Source organism: Pelobates fuscus, chromosome 2 (genome assembly GCF_036172605.1).
Source record: "Pelobates fuscus isolate aPelFus1 chromosome 2, aPelFus1.pri, whole genome shotgun sequence".
NCBI classification, from domain to species: Eukaryota; Metazoa; Chordata; class Amphibia; order Anura; family Pelobatidae; genus Pelobates; species Pelobates fuscus.
Genome location: NC_086318.1, coordinates 177,146,191 through 177,163,307, shown reverse-complemented (window position 1 = coordinate 177,163,307; position 17,117 = coordinate 177,146,191). Strand labels below are relative to the sequence as shown.

At 45.5% G+C, this 17,117-nt stretch overlaps 1 protein-coding gene across 1 annotated transcript in view; it reads left to right on the top strand.

The window, feature by feature from the left end:
• The window catches only part of LOC134586979 (collagen alpha-1(IX) chain-like), a 139,788-nt gene that overhangs the window by 8,219 nt on the left and 114,452 nt on the right, over positions 1-17,117 (top strand). Inside the window, exon 5 of the mRNA XM_063442973.1 lies at positions 491-884. Coding sequence (XP_063299043.1) covers positions 491-884 — 394 coding nt within the window. The remainder of the gene's footprint in view (positions 1-490; positions 885-17,117) is intronic.

Genomic DNA, 17,117 nt, shown 5'->3' with positions numbered 1-17,117 from the left:
TTTATATCTTGTTCTATTCTCAATAAAAATTGATTTAAAAAACACATAAATATTACCATGCTATTGTCATTAAGAGAGCCATTAATCTTTAGGGCTAATTCTGTGTTTAACATGTGTCAGTAACTCACATTTGCTTGTAAGGACTCTTGGATGCTACCCTGATTAGCTTTTACCTGTTTGTACCCTGGACATACATCGAGAAAAATAGACATTTTCCAATTAATTTCCATAGCAACTCCACCACAATACACTAAAAGGTCCATCAATACATGCGCACTTCACTTGTCCTGATCTAAGTAGCCCTTAGTGTTTGCATTATCTTGACTTGCCAGATTTCACAGGTAAACTACACTTATGTTATAAGGTAAAAGTTAACCAAAACCTGTGGAAATGAGCCTTTTGTTGTTAAAGTCAGATAGGTTTTCCACCTCTAGTTATTTAAAGCCATCTACTGTATATCTTGTAACCCTATTTTTCTGCGTCTCTGTAGGCACATATACGCCAGTGGGTTACCAGAGGAATACTCCTTTATGTTTACTTTTCGAATGAATGAGAATACTCGACACAAATACTGGAGCATCTGGCAAATTGTAGATGCCAAAGGCAAACAGGAGGCTGCCATCAACTTCAACGGGCCTCAGAAGGCATTGGAATTTGTTTATAAAGGAGCAGATCGAGTCCACAAAATCACCTTCCCTAACCTGCCCTTCCTGTTTGATACCAAGTTTCACAAAGTTCTATTCAGTGTGGAGAAGGACAGACTCACTCTGTACATTGACTGCATAAGAGTTGATACATTTGATCTAGTCCCTGCTGGAAAAATTACCCTGGATGGCTACACCATATTGGGCAAGCTGACTAACAATCATGAGGTATCAGTGCCAGTAAGTACACAGATTTTTTATTACTATCAATTATTAAAGATGATCTATTCTCCCCCCACCCCCACTCATATACCCTTTTTATGGAACGTGTGTTTAAAAGGTATCTAAAGCCCATAAATAATGCAAATTAGCTCCCAATGCTCATAATTTATGGTAACATAAGAACCAGTTTGCAAAATAGAGAGCAAAATAAGATGTTTGCTCAATTATCTCCAATTCAGCTTTCTGATTTTTCTTCCAATTGCTATTTGTTTGGTGCCAATGATTCACATTTGACCACAATCCTTTAGTGATGAACATTTACAATGTTCGTTGACCTTTCGGGTTGACTGAAGTCAGTCAAGCTAAACAGCTGGGGAGGGCAGGCTTAATAGAAGGGAATGGGGGGGGGGGGGGGGGGGGCAACGCATTTTAAAGAACCCCTATGTGTACATAACACTTATAAAAAATTAAAACAGCATATAGTTTTTGGTAAAGAATTGTGTAATAATAAGAACCATACCATTTACTTTAAATATTAACTTTATTTGTGTGGGTATAATCTACAAATAACTTACTGAAATAATTGTTCTCATTTAAAAGGTTGTTTTAGTTCTGAAATCATCTTCATAGAAAGGCCACCAATCAGTTGGTAAGACATGTTTCTTGGAGGAGGGAAATGCACTTTTCGTCCACAAATACCTGGAGTGCTTTAGTTGCACATTCATGCTCTCTGCACGTCAATGGCCTCCAAATTTGTATATGTTAACAGGGAAGTGTAACTACCATATTAGCAATATGTAAGCAAGGGGCCAGGAGGTGGTTGACAGCGCGACCCTTGGTTTGTAATAATGTCCTTGAATACAGTTTGAAAAAGAACCAGGGGACAGAGTAACGAGCCACTACAACAGACTATGATGCTTGATGTATCGATTTAAAGTGCATCCCTAAAAAGAAAATAGAGAATTCCCCCAACACTCCATATTATCACACATTAAGTGGACAGTATAAGCACCCAGACCACTTCAGCTCTTTGAAGTGGTCTGGGTGCACTGTCCCAGTCTCCTTAACCCTGCAATGGTAATAATAGCAGTTTTTGAGAAACAGCAATAATTACTATCCAGGGTTAACTCCACCACTAGTGGCTGTCTAACAGACAGCCGCTAGAGAGACTTTCGGGTCATTATGCGACTCTTGGTGGCCTAATTGATGCTGATGTCCTCTACGCTATGCATGAGGACCTACAACATCACCTAAAACTCCGTAGGAAAGCTTTATACAACGATTTCTTATGGGACTGTCCTAATGCGCTAACAGCACTCACAGCGCATTAGGTCCCCGACGTCGGCTGACTCCGGGAAAGGAGGAGCTATGGTGGAGCCTGACACAGCGCTGAGGGACATCGGTGCTGGATTCAGGTAAGTGATAAAGGGGTTCTGTGTTGCACGAATGAGGGCGGCACTATAGAGAGCTATAGTGCTACAAATACAAATTTGTATTCCTAGCCTATAGTTTCCCTTTAGAATGAACAGGAATCATATTGAGAGTTTGTTGGGATTATTCAAGGTCAACATTCAGGTCGCTTTGCAGTGAGGAGGCATCTGGGAGTTCATTAAATTTATTAACATATGGATTGAGGAACAGCACCTTTGAATTACATTAAATTATTACATAGTTACATAGTTATATAGCTGAAAATTTCAGCCTTTCTCACATCTGTTTTTGCTGTTGATCTAAATGAAGGCAAAAAAGTCCAGTTATAAGTGCTTCCAATTTTGCAACAAACGCTTAAAAAAAAAAAAAAAAAAAATCATTCTTGACCCCAGAGTGGCAGTAAGATCTCTTCTTTGATCAAAAAGCTATTACTCCACTAATTAAATTGTATATCCCTGAATATTATGCTTTTGCAAGTTTTTATCCAATTGCTGTTTAAACATCTGTGCATACATTTTCCTTTAGACTAAATCTCCTTTCTTCTAGTCTAAAAGTGTGACCTATTTATGAATAGATTTCCAGATAATGGTTTGGATTGCCCCTGAATATATTTCTATAATGCTATCATATCCTCTCTGAGTGCCGTTTTTCCAAAATAAAGAGATTTAAAATCCTCCATTTCTTTTATTCATTTTGTAGCCTGCCTCTGCACTTTTTCTAGTGCCATAATATCCTTCTTTAGAACAGGTGCCTAAAATTGCACAGCATATTCAGCAATATCACAGAACAGCTTGGCAAATGTTTGGAATTAATTCCTAAAAAATATTGTATAAAGCAGTAGTACAATTATTAAAAAAAAATATACATTTTATAAAAAAAGAGAGGGGTTTTCCTGGCCCTCAATAAAGTGAAATAACACACTGACTTATAGGATCTTAAATGTTTTTGGAGGTCATTGGCATTCAAGTAATCCAACATTAATTTCTTCCCTTTAAAACACATTAGTTTCCTCACAAAACCTACTAACATCAGGCTTCGATGAACAGGAAACAACATGAAAGGCATTTCACGCTTGTATAATTTTTTTTGTCAGACATAGATTCACTGTGAATCATATTTGCACTTCAGGGTTAATCTCCATATTCTACCCGTACGTTTCTATTTTTTTTTCTCGATACACTATTCATGAAACTAATTGTTTCTTTCTTATTCCATCCTACTCATGTCATCTTTCATTTTTAGATTTGTCTACAAAATTGTATAAAACTATGTAGCAGGTTCTAAAGAACCATAGGAATCTCAGAATGTTAGAAAATTGTTATTAGAAATTGTCGGAGTATGCCTAGTAGCTTAGCAATAACCATAGATTAAATCAGTATGTAAACTGTTATCACAAAATCACATTTTTAATTTGAAAGTATATTACAAATATTAAAAAAAAAAGATTAATTTTCTTAAAAACACACTTTAGGGACCAAAACAACTTCATATAATTTAAGTGCTGATTGTGCGTGGAGTCCTAATGCACAATCTTACTATTCAGTTCCCAAATAATTCAACACTGATCATGGGCGCCTGCGTGCCTGTAGCTCTGTCACTCTATGCTGCTTAGTCTGAAGCTTCTGATAGAGATGGGACGCAGTGATTGGTTCATTATGTCAGCAGAGTGCTCTCAACCAATAACTACTGCCTGTATCACTTGGCTTGGCTAAGGCAGAAGGACTCTGAGTTAATTAGACGTCCAGAGGGAGCACTTTTTAGAACACTGATCTGCGGCATAGCCCCAAGGGACTGCAGTTTCCCTTACCACTTCAATGAAATCAAGAGCCTTTGAATGTTCCTTTAACCCCTTAAGGACACATGACATGTGTGACATGTCATGATTCCCTTTTATTCCAGAAGTTTGGTCTTTAAGGGGTTAAAGTAAAAAAAGAATAATTAAAAATTAATAAATAAATAAAATAAAAATATATATATAAAAAAGAATAGCATGTGTATTACCAATTATAGAAACATTTCATAATGATCACAATCATTAGAGGCTTCCCTGGTTGTTATTTAGGTATTACATTATTAATAAAAAATTTTTGTAAATATGCTTTTATTGAATTGTGCAATCGTTCAATTTGTCAAATAACAATGAGTATGTGTCAGTTAGGACACGCAGGTCCCACCAGCATAAAACAATGACAATCATATTAGGAAGTGGTGTTCGATCAGCCATACATTGGTGACACGCAGGCCACAGCATATGTTATTTAGGTATTCTTCTCAATTCTCCTTTCTAAATGTTTGATTGCCGCCAAGGATTACTTCCAACCCACCTTCCATCCTTCCTTTGGAATGCTAATTGCGTTCCATGTTGCAAAGCTGGAGGTGATGCTGGAATGCACCACTGCGTGCCACTGATGCGGAAGAAGCGTGTCACTTCTGGTGCAATTAATCCTAGCAGTGGAACACACCACTGATGTTGTGTTTTATTGAGCGTCTTCCTTATTATGTTCATCTCCCGAACTTCATTGTTTCACTCCATATACAGTCCGCCTGGTTACCAACTGTCAGGGGGTCTGGTTGGGAAGGGGTACTGAAAGGAAAGGCTGCTAACTCAGGAACACTAGGAAGCATAGCTCAGATATACAGGACAAAAGAACCAGAAAACATTATTAACATTAATGAACTGGCAAAAAAGAAGGGATGAGGCTCAACTAAATCGTGAGAAGATACTTACAAAGTTAGCCCAGCTGGGAACAGAAAGAGATCTCTGCTTGGGTGCAGCAACCTGAAATAGCACCACATACAGGTATTGGCACTGTGAGGTACTGCACTAGAGTGAGAGTAAATTGAATCGTGACACCAACTATTGGAACACATTTGCTCACTCACTATTAGCTCTCAGCACACAGTGTACACAAGGTTAAAGCAGCAAGATGCTGATAGACTCATTACCTTTGCAGATGGCAATATAATTAATCTGCGGTGGTAATATGGAGCCAATAAGTAGCTGGCATGGGTAACAGAATTGCCAATCATTACAGATTCAAACAGATTTTAAATGAAATCAAATCGGTCCTCTGAGTCACAGTCTTAGTCCTGCAGTTCGAAGCTTCACAACTTATCAAGTAGCTACAGCATGAATGTCTCAGGTCTCAGCTGTAGAGTCACTTTGCACTTTGGTATGTGCAGAGTTATTATAACTATTAGTAACAGGCATCACAGCACTCTGTGTGGAAAAATTTCACCCTCCCCTTGTCACCACTGTGCTTTCCTGGCTTTATATTATACATATTAATTATATATTATCATTTTTTATTATTTATATAGCGCAAAACAAATTCTGCAGCACATTACAATGGTTGGATTACCAGGAACAGAGGGGGTTGAGGGCCCTGCTCAATGAGCTTACATGCTAGATGGAGTGGGGTAAAGTGACACGAAAGGTAAAGATAGTATTGGAGAAGCTGCTTGGTAGAATAGTATTCACTGAAGACTTAGTGTGTGGTTTTTTAAATGACAGTTGCAGGAGAGGAATCAATTGTGAGCTATTAACAGTTTAATTCATACTCTATTATGAAGAAGTGGGGTTTTAAAGATTTTTTGAATATATTATAATTACAGTTGAGTAGATTCACTTGCTTAATCAGCCCTTAGGCAGTCACAGGGGAGGGCTGGCAGCCTTAGGCCTGGGGGGCAAAACCAGTCAAGTGGCCCATTGCGCCACCAAATCAGTTCACCATCCATGCCCACCTTTTTCTGGTTTTATAACGGATATTGATGTTATGCTAATCAGTAGCTCTTTGCCATACCCGCTCCTTCACGGCTCTGACTTTCAATGTTGTCAGAGCACAGGCTGAGAATCTCTGAGCCTGTGCTCTGACTCACTAACTGAGCGCCGGAACCACGAGGGAGAGGATATGATCTGACTGCACCTACTGCTGGTGCGCACCAGTGGACCACCAGCGAATCGTTTAAATTAAATATGCTGGTGTACCCAACTTGTGAGCTGTGTTGGCCGCCGGGCGCCTCTGTTGTCATGGCACCCTGCGTGACCGCACAGCTTGCCCACCCCAACGGCTGGCCCTGCTGACACACACTGATGTTACTACTTAGACATCCCTCAATATTAATACAGAGATGAGAGTAAACACCAATAAACTGTGGAAACAGAGCTGATCCCCCCAAATTTATAAAGGTTTGCTTAGAGGATTTATTCAAGATTAAATCATGCCTCCTCCTCTCTCCCCCATGCGCTGCTCTGTAGGCTGGGAGGAAGTGAAGAGTAATCACAGTCTCCCAGCACAACGCCACCTGTGGCTGCATGGGGAACAGCTGTTTAATGTAATGCTTGCAGGACGGCCAGCTGCCGCAGAACCTCTTTGTTTCCATCTCTGCAAAGGGCTCCAGGCACTGCTTGTTGTGAGTGTGAGCCACTGTAAATTAGGGGCAGAGGGCACTTGCACTGCGGTCAAGACAGGTCTGGGCAGGAGGAGAGTGCAGTGCAATCAGTGCACTCCCCTCCTGTGGGTCACCAGTAGACTGGCGCACCTGCCCAGGATCAGAGCCGGTGCAAGGATTTTTGCCGCCCTAGACAAAATATAAATTTGCCGCCCCCCCCCCCCCATGTGACATCACAATGCCCCACCTATATGATCTGCCATATGAACTAACGCCAGTGCTGCACACAGTGTGTGTTTACATTAAAAAGCCTGCAGGGACCAGCTATAGACACCAGAACCACTTCATTAAGCTATAGTGTCCCTTTAATGTGAGGTAAATTATAGATTAGTGTCACTAATAATATACTAGATTGCCTACTTACAATTAGATGAGGATGATGATGGGCTGCAGTTTGGCTCCACTGGTCTGGTGTAGAACAGGACCTCTGGAGGCTGTTTGCAACTGTGGTCACAAAATTCAACGTTCTGGGAGAATTGGAAGCAGCTCCATTTTTTGGGGGCCTCTTACACAGCTCAAGGTCTGGGCCCCAGTGCCTGACGGTGAGTATGCCCATAAGGCCCACTCATAAGTCCACTTTTATGTTCCACCCACCCATGAGCTCGCTCACAGGGAGTGGAGTGTGTAGGGGATGTGTTATGTGTTATCTAATATGTGTGCTTATGGTATGTAGTGTATAGGGATACCAGTTTGTGCAGGTGATGCAGTGTGTTTGTGTGTAGTGGAAGCAGTGTGTATTTGTGTATAAGGGATGTATTATGTGTTTCTGGTTGTGTGTGAGGGATGCATTGTGTGAATCTGTGTTTGTATGCATAAGGGATGCAAGGTGTGTGTCTGTATGTGTGTGCATTGAGTGTAAGAGATGCATTGTGTTTCTGTGTGTATGTAAGGAAAACAGTGTGTGTGTTTGCATGTGTGTGTAAGGGTTTGCATTGTATGTTTCTGTGTATGTGTGCAAATGATGCATTGTCTTTGTTTGTAAGGGTTGCATTGTGTATGTGTGTAATGGATGCATTGTGTGTTTCTCTGTGTATGTATAGGGATGCATTGTGTGTTTCTGTGTATGTATAGGGGTGCATTGTGTGTTTCTGTGTATGTATAGGGATGCATTGTGTGTGTGTGTGCGCGTAGTGTTAAAGAGCTCCCTGTCTTGCCCCCTGTCCTATAGAGCTGTCCCTTCTGTCCCTTAGAGCTCTCCCCTGCCCCTTAGTGGTCTCTCCTCTCCCCAACCCTCCCCTAGCGGTCTCTTCTCACACTCACCCACCCTCCCTGTGCTCTTCTCATCCCCCCTCCACCCTCCCTGCGTTCTTCTCACTCCTCCCTCTGTGTGTTCTCACCCCCCTGTGTTCTTCTTACCCCCCCTCCTCCCTGTGTTCTTCTTACTCCCCCCCTTGTTCTTCTTACCCCCTTCTTCTTATTACTCCCCCCTCCCCTCTTCTTACCCCCCCTTCTTCTTACTCTCCCCCCTCCCCTCTTTTTACTCTCCCCCTCCCCTCTTTTTACTCTCCCCCCTTCCCCTCTTTTTACTCCCCCCTTCCCCTCTTTTTACTCTCTCCCCCCCTTCCCCTCTTTTTACTCTCCCCCTTCCCCTCTTTTTACTCTCCCCCTTCCCCTCTTTTTACTCTCCCCCTTCCCCTCTTTTTACTCTCCCCCCCTTCCCCTCTTTTTACTTTCCCCCCCTCCCCTCTTTTCACTCTCCCCCCCTCCCCTCTTTTCACTCTCCCCCCCTCCCCTCTTTTCACTCTCCCCCCCTTCCCCTCTTTTTACTCTCCCCCCCTTCCCCTCTTTTTACTCTCCCCCCCCTTCCCCTCTTTTTACTCTCCCCCCCCTTCCCCTCTTTTTACTCTCCCCCCCTTCCCCTCTTTTTACTCTCCCCCCCTTCCCCTCTTTTTACTCCCCCCCTTCCCCTCTTTTTACTCTCCCCCCCTTCCCCTCTTTTTACTCTCCCCCCCTTCCCCTCTTTTTACTCTCCCCCCCTTCCCCTCTTCTTACTCTCCCACCCTTCCCCTCTTCTTACTCTCTCCCCCCCCTTCTTCTTACTCTCTCCCCCCTTCTTCTTACTCTCTCCCCCCCCCTTCTTCTTACCCCCTCCCCCCCCTTCTTCTTACCCCCTCCCCCCCCTTCTTCTTACCCCCTCCCCTCCCCCCTTCTTCTTACCCCCTCCCCTGTAGGTGGCCGAGCTGCACTCCAGTCCGCGGTCCCGGCCGGAGTGATAGGAAGGTGCTCAGTGTGCACCTTCCTGTCAGTCCGGCCGGGTACAGGAAACAGAAACTCCTGTTCCGCGCGGAACAGGAGTTTCTGTTTCCTGTACCCAGCCGGACTGACAGGAAGTGCACACTCAGTGTGCACCTTCCCATCACTCCGGCCGGGACCGCGGACCGGAGACCAGCTCGGCCACCTACAGGGGAGGGGAGGGAAGGGAGAAGCAGCTGCAGCCGTCTGAGCGCTCTTTACAGAGCGCTCGGCGGCTGCAGCATTTAAAGGGCCGGCCCGCCGCGGCCGGTCCTAAAATAATTTCGGGCGGCAATTGCCTCCCTGCCCCCCGGCCCAGCCCGCCCCTGGGCAGTCACTAGGGCTAATGGTTAGAGAAAAAGACAATATTATACACTTACATTTGGCAGGTGCCAGGATCTGTTGTTGCTGTGCTCTATCTGTGTTACTTCCAAGATGGGTTCTTGCTTCTCTCTCTCCTGTAGGCACTGTAACCCACCTACTGGTGCTAGCATCCAATGGTGGTCCCTGAATAAAGACATTGATAGCATGCCTCCACTCATGGGCAGCTAGCTCTGCTGCCCGAATGGCAACTCAATGGAAATTCCTGAAATTCCTTGTTTAAGGAAACAAGGCATGTGCAAATACTGCTGATTCAGAGTAGATTTCAAACAAGCTTCATTTTTTAATAGGCCTAGGTGCTCTCAAGTAAGCTTCTCGAAACAACTACCAGTGAGGTAGAGGGGCCCTGCAGAACTGAAGAATTAAAGAGTCATTCATTTTTTTCCAATATTTTTTTTTATCTTCCCATCTATACCACCAGAAAAAAATCACTGCAAATAATTTTCCCCCCACATAATAAACTGGTGGGGCGCTGCCCCAAGTGCCCCTATGGACGAGCCTCCACTGTCTTAATTGAACATATTGCTTGTCAGAGACAGGATCTGACAGAGCACAGTTTCCCAGTTGACTTGCTACAGACTCACTAGAGGTGCTTCACTGAAACACCATCAATGGAATAAAATGATCTAGTAATAGGATTAATCAAAGAAAACAAATATTAGAAGATAAAAAAAAAAATGCAGCTAAAACCGCCTAAAGTGTGTATTGCAATCAATTCAGCCCACTGACTACACAATTACCATAAAGACAAACTGCTAAATATCAATGGAATTGTAACACTAAAAAATAAAGTAAAACAATAACCAATAAATAAATGACTCAGACAAATAAATAAGACATACATGCCAATGAGAAAACATAAGCCTCATAAGGCTTTACAATATTAAATAAAAAAAAAATCAATTAACCACCACTCTAGTAAAGGTATTTATATTTGATGGAGCAGCAGAAAATACAGAAAGGGAGTATTCCGTACAAAGAATTTAAATAGACTCTGAGGATTCCTGATTGGTTACTTAAAAGTTACATTAATCAAGTTTACATGCATCATGTTTATTGAAGTTTGTTTGATGCATAAATGATATGACATTAAATATAAGAAAGGTTCAAAAATAAAGTATGGTGCTACAATCACCACGTGTAGGTCACCCAACCACACACAAATTCAGTGCATAAAAGTTAATAAAATAAAGGTGAGAGCCCACTTTAAAATTCTTAATGTATGTAAAATCCCCACACATGAGATATATTGTTGGGAAAATTCTCCAGAGAGTTGTCCTTACCAGGGTCCTTACCAAGGACTAGGTGTGTCAGGAACAGAATAAAATTAATAAAAAAATAATAAAAGCATAAAAAGTAAAATAAATGGTCAAACACATAAATATACTTTAATACTAAAAAAAAGAATAGTAAAACAACGCAAAGCGTTTCACCAGTATAAGGGCTTCTTTAAGTGTAAGATACCCTACATCTGTACCCTGCGGAGAATAACTCTCTGGAAAATTTAACCCGGCCATATATCCCTGGTGGGGATTATACCACCTAGGCGCTATTAATTGAGCAGTATCACTGCTCAACTAAATGTTTTATCAATCTTATGGTAAAATTGCATGTGTGTGGATTTTACATACATTGAGAGTTTTAAAGTGTGCTCTCTCTTTTATTTTATTAACTTTTATGCATTGACATGACATTGTCTTTGTTGTTGAGGAAGCAATTAAAGAAAGAATGAGCAAAATATAACATTTGAAATAATACAAATTAAATAAATCCCTCAATCACACTAAAGGCTTAAAATGAGCTCTTAAAATGTATGTAGCTCCTCTTCCCATAATGCATTGTTGGCCGGGCCTATCTTTTCTGCCATATCCCATTGTAGCAATGTTGGAAATGTAACTTCTCCAGGCTCAATAAAAAAGGATTTGGAGGTATGGAATCAGGATAGGAGGGGGCAATCCTAAAGAGTTATGTAGAGAAGAGACATGTTAGCCTAGATTGAATGCTTTATATATGGTCCTAGTGCCCTCAGCACAGTGTGGGTGCTTCTAAGGATGCATGTTGTGCTTGCTGGGGAGAGTTACCTTATGTCCCCGGATGTGGGATACCACGATAATTAGGGGACCAACTTGGAGTGACAAGAATGGAGCCCAAAATGGTTCTGCTTACCATCAGGCACACATAGGAAGCATACGATTATACTGATAAATTGAATGTGTTTAGTATATAAGTCACTATAGATTAAGTCAAAGAAAGTGTTAGAGAAGACTGTGAATTAAAAAAATTTAAGCAGCTTACATTCTCATTAGTCTTTCCTCAAGTCGCAAACTAATTTTAGCCCAGTTGTTGCCATTACAGAGAGAACCTATAAGCTTTGCACTGCAAACTGATCCAACCAATAAGGGCAGGCCCAAATAAAATGCCAACATGTACCCTCTGGTTGTGAGATGGAACAAAAAATGAACGGAGATCAGGGACGGACTGACAGTGGCCTGGGCCCCCGGGCAAAATTAGCAACTGGGCCCCAAGCAGACCGATATATATGCTGGTGTAGGTGTACCGTGTATTTGATTATATGTACGTGTAAAGTGAATGTATGTTGTGTATATTAACTGTAAGCGCTAGTGTGAGTGAATATATGTATGTCTTTGTGTGTAGTGTCAGGATATGTGAATTCATAGTATATTTGAATACATGTTTTGAGTTTTATAAATAGGGTAGTATTTTTTTTATGTGTTTGTGTAGCATGGCAGTTTGTATAAAGGGGTATTTCTGAATTTTGCCAATGTGTTTGTATGAGGTCCAAATTTTGCGTCTTAAATTACAGATCATCAAGTGTTAAATGTTACAACCTACCTTAAAGGATCACTATAATGTCAGGAAAACAAACTTGTTTTCCTAACACTATATAACCCTTAGGTCCACCCCACCCCCCACCCTCAGGGTCCCCTTCCCGCTGGGCTGAAGGGGTTAAAACTCCTTCAGCCACTTACCTCTATCCAGCGCTGGGCTCCCTCGGTGCTGGTGACCTACCCTCCCCCGCCGACGTCAGCTTCCAAGTGCAGCGGAATGCGCATGCGCGGCAAGAAACGTGCGTGGATTCAAACAGTCCATAGAAAAGAATTTCTCAAAGATTTCGTATGGACGTTCTGCATGATGAATGTGATTTTCGCATGCAGCGCCGCAGAAACGCCTCTAGTGGCTGTCAGGAAGACAGCCACTAGAGGCTGGATTAACCCTGCAATGTAAACATAGCAGTTTCTCTGAAACTGCTATGTTTACATCTGAAGGGTTAAAACCTGGGGGACCTGGCACCCAGACCACTTCATTGAGCTGAAGTGGTCTGGGTGACTATAGTGTCCCTTTAACGGAACACTATAGTGTCAGGAATACAAAAGTGTATTCCTGACGCTATCGGTTTCTGGCCCCCCTTAAAAACGGGATTTACTCACCTTTTTTCCCCATCACCGACCAAACTCCTTGGCACAGTTCAACAATTTTAGATGATCTCAGCCAGCCCAATGCTCTACCATAGGAAAGCACTGGAAAGCTATTGTGCATGTGCGGCAAAACACTACGCTGTGGCAATCACCATCTCCTCATAGAGATGCATTGAATCAGTGCTTCTCTATGACAAGTGTTCAGCGTCTCCATAAGGAGCATGGAGATGCGGAATGTCAGTGCTGCACATTTTGCAACACTGACACAGGAAGCACCTAGATCAGGGCTGTCCAACTCTCATGATTCTTTCAATTAAAAAGACAGACAGGAAATCGTGGGAGTTGTAGTTCAGCAACATTTGGGGGGCCGCAGGTTGGACAGCCCTGACCTAGATGTTCCTAGGCAGCAAGGTAACATTGTTTTTTCACTGAAAAGGCAGCCTTTACAGCAAAAACCCTGCAGGGGCAGACTATACTCACCAGAATAACTACATTAAGCTGTAGTTGTTCTGGTAACTATAGCGTTCCTTTATGGTTGTGCGTGCAAAGGGGTAGGGACTGCAGAGGGTGCTGGGAGGAAGAGGCTGCAGAGGGTACAGGGGGAAGGGACTGCAGATGGCACGGGGGGGGGGAAGAGAGGCTGTAGTGGGTGCAGAGGGTGCTGTTGAGATTGCAAAGGGAAATATAAGCTGTAGTAAGTGCAGGGAGTGTAGGGGCTGCAGTTGGTGCATAGGATATAGGAGTTGTAGTGGGTGCCTGGGGGTAGGGGCTAAAGTGAATGCAGGGGGTGAGGGGCAGCAGAGGGTGCAGGGGCAGCAGAGGGTGCAGGGGTAGGATCTCTGCAGGGGGTAGGTGCTGCAGAGGGAGCAGGGGGGTAGGGGATGCAGAGAGGGAGCAGGGGGGTAGGGGATGCAGAGGGAGCAGGGGGGTAGGGGATGCAGAGGGAGCAGGGGGGTAGGGGATGCAGAGGGAGCAGGGGGGTAGGGGATGCAGAGGGAGCAGGGGGGTAGGGGATGCAGAGGGAGCAGGGGGGTAGGGGATGCAGAGGGAGCAGGGGGTAGGGTAATAGGTGCTGTTGTGATTGCAACGGGAAAAATAAGCTGTAGTAAGTGCAGGGAGTGTAGGGGCTGCAGTTGGTGCATAGGGTATAGAGGCTGTAGTGGGTGCATAGGATATAGAGGCTGTAGTGGGTGCATAGGATATAGGAATTGTAGCGGGTGCCTGGGGGTTAGGGGCAGCCGATGGTGCAGGGGTAGCAGTGGGGTAGGATCTCTGCAGTGGGTAGGGGCTACAGAGGGAGTGGGGGGGTGTAAGGACTGCAGAGGGAGTGGGGTGTAGGGGCTGCAGAGGGAGCATGGGTTAGGGGCTGCAGAAGGTTTAGTGGGGTAGGGGCTGCAGAGGGAGTAGGGATGATAGGAGTTGTAAGTGTAAAGTGCCTTAGCATGATAGGAGTTGTAAGTGTAAAGGAAGGAGTTACAGAGGAAGCAGGGGCTGCAGAGGGAGCAGGGGGTAGGGGCTGCAAAGGGAGCATGGGGTAGGGGCAGCAGAAGGTGCAGTGGGGTAGGGTGTGCAGAGGGAGCTGGGGGTATGGATGATAGGAGTTGTATGTTTAAAGTGCCTTGGCATGATAGGAGTTGTAAGTGTAAAGGAAGGAGTTACAGTGGGGGTAGGGGCTGCAGAGGGAACAGTGGGGATAGGGGCTGCAGAGGGAGCAGGGGGGGGATAGGGGCTGCAGAGGGAGCAGGGGGGATAGGGGCTGCAGAGGGAGCAGGGGGGATAGGGGCTGCAGAGGGAGCAGGGGGGATAGGGGCTGCAGAGGGAGCAGGGGGGATAGGGGCTGCAGAGGGAGCAGGGGGGATAGGGGCTGCAGAGGGAGCAGGGGGGATAGGGGCTGCAGAGGGAGCAGGGGGGGATAGGGGCTGCAGAGGGAGCAGGGGGGATAGGGGCTGCAGAGGGAGCAGGGGGGGATAGGGGCTGCAGAGGGAGCAGGGGGGGATAGGGGCTGCAGAGAGAGCAGGGGGGATAGGGGCTGCAGAGGGAGCAGGGGGGATAGGGGCTGCAGAGGGAGCAGGGGGGATAGGGGCTGCAGAGGGAGCAGGGGGGATAGGGGCTGCAGAGGGAGCAGGGGGGATAGGGGCTGCAGAGGGAGCAGGGGGGATAGGGGCTGCAGAGGGAGCAGGGGGGATAGGGGCTGCAGAGGGAGCAGGGGGGATAGGGGCTGCAGAGGGAGCAGGGGGGATAGGGGCTGCAGAGGGAGCAGGGGCTTCAGAGGAAGCAGGGGGGGTAGGGGCTTCAGAGGGAGCAGGGGGGGTAGGGGCTTCAGAGGGAGCAGGGGGGGATAGGGGCTTCAGAGGGAGCAGGGGGGATAGGGGCTTCAGAGGGAGCAGGGGGGGATAGGGGCTTCAGAGGGAGCAGGGGGGATAGGGGCTTCAGAGGGAGCAGGGGGGATAGGGGCTTCAGAGGGAGCAGGGGGGATAGGGGCTTCAGAGGGAGCAGGGGGGGGTAGGGGCTTCAGAGGGAGCAGGGGGGGTAGGGGCTTCAGAGGGAGCAGGGGGGGTAGGGCTTCAGAGGGAGCAGGGGGGGTAGGGGCTTCAGAGGGAGCAGGGGGGGTAGGGGCTTCAGAGGGAGCAGGGGGGGTAGGGGCTTCAGAGGGAGCAGGGGGGGTAGGGGCTTCAGAGGGAGCAGGGGGGGTAGGGGCTTCAGAGGGGGTAGAGGCTTCAGAGGGAGCAGGGGGGGTAGGGGCTTCAGAGGGAGCAGGGGCTTCAGAGGGAGCAGGGGGGGGTAGGGGCTTCAGAGGGAGCAGGGGGTGGTAGGGGCTTCAGAGGGAGTGGGGTGTAGGGGCTGCAGAGGGAGCAGGGGGGGTAGGGGCTTCAGAGGGAGCAGGGGCTTCAGAGAGAGCAGGGGGGGTAGGGGCTTCAGAGGGAGCAGGGGGGTTGTGGTGGCAGAGGGTGCAGGGGGTAGGGGCAGTAGTGGGGGGAATATCATTAACATATTTGTAATAAAAAAAAAATTATTGAAAAAAAATTAAAGCCCCCCTTACAAGTCTTACCTCTCTGGTGGTCCAGACATCCTCTCCTGGAAAGTCCCTCACAGCTCCAGCACAGGATCTTCTTGACACGCTGTCTGTAACACTGCTCAGGGCAGCTCCGCACAGCTCACTGTGACTGGTGATGTCACTTCCTGCAGAACAAGCTGCACGGAGCTGCCCTGAGCAGTTGCAGGCAGCTCAGTGAGGCTGTGTTTGGAGACAGGCACACTGAGGGGCAGCCTAGTGGGGTCTTTGGAAGGCCCCTTAGCTGTCTCTCAGTGTGCCCTGCACGGAGGAGATAATTAGTAGCAGCAGGGGCCCGCGGACGGCTGTGTGGGCCCCTTGCTGAGCGCAGGCTGGCTGGGGAGATTAACTCCCCAGCTCAGCCGTTACTGCACTGCAGCAGGGGCGGGCCCCCCAGAGCCTCGGGCCCTCGGTCCATGACCGATTTGCCCGAGTGCTCAGTCCGCCCCTGACGGAGATTCAGACATACTGCCCAATGATTCAGGAATGGCCAGGTGTATACCAGCACTAGCACTGGCAACTGGCAACCCCAAGAGATGTGATGGAAAAAAAGATCCAGTGCCTGAATACATTCTACTAGTGTTGAAAAGTAATAGTCATAAACATTTATATCCCCACCGCATCGAGTAAAGTTTCTACATTAGTTGAAAAGGTGTTTCAGGACCTCTCTAGGCACAGTGAGAATGGTGTCTGTGTCTGGATTACCCTTTAGACCGTTACATCTCTGATAATATGTTAAATAAAACAAACCAGGGTTTAGGAGACCTCCAAGAACAGACAGAAACAGTATGGTTAGTACACAGTCAGGGCTGAAAGAAAAGGTTGCAATTGTTCATTGTAGCAATTGTGTTTTGTTATATTATTTATTTAGAATGATAGTAATGGTGATAATAGGCACTCACTTAAGCTATTTTTCAATGTTATATGTTTCCCACTTTTCACTTCACATTTTAATTTATTAGGTATAATAATCTTTACATTTCACAATGCTGCCTTTACTAATATTAGATATCAAATAATGATGCATGAATTAAAGCATATGCAATAGATAGACAGACAGACAGACAGAAAGATAGATAGATAGGATAGACAGACAGACAGATAAATCGATAGTCTTACAGACCGACAGCTGGATAAATAGATAGAAAAATAGATAGAGACAGATAGAGATAGAAATAGATAGATGGACAGATAGATAGATAGATAGATAACAGACAGACAGACAGACAGATAGATAGATAGATAGATAGTTTTACAGACCGACAG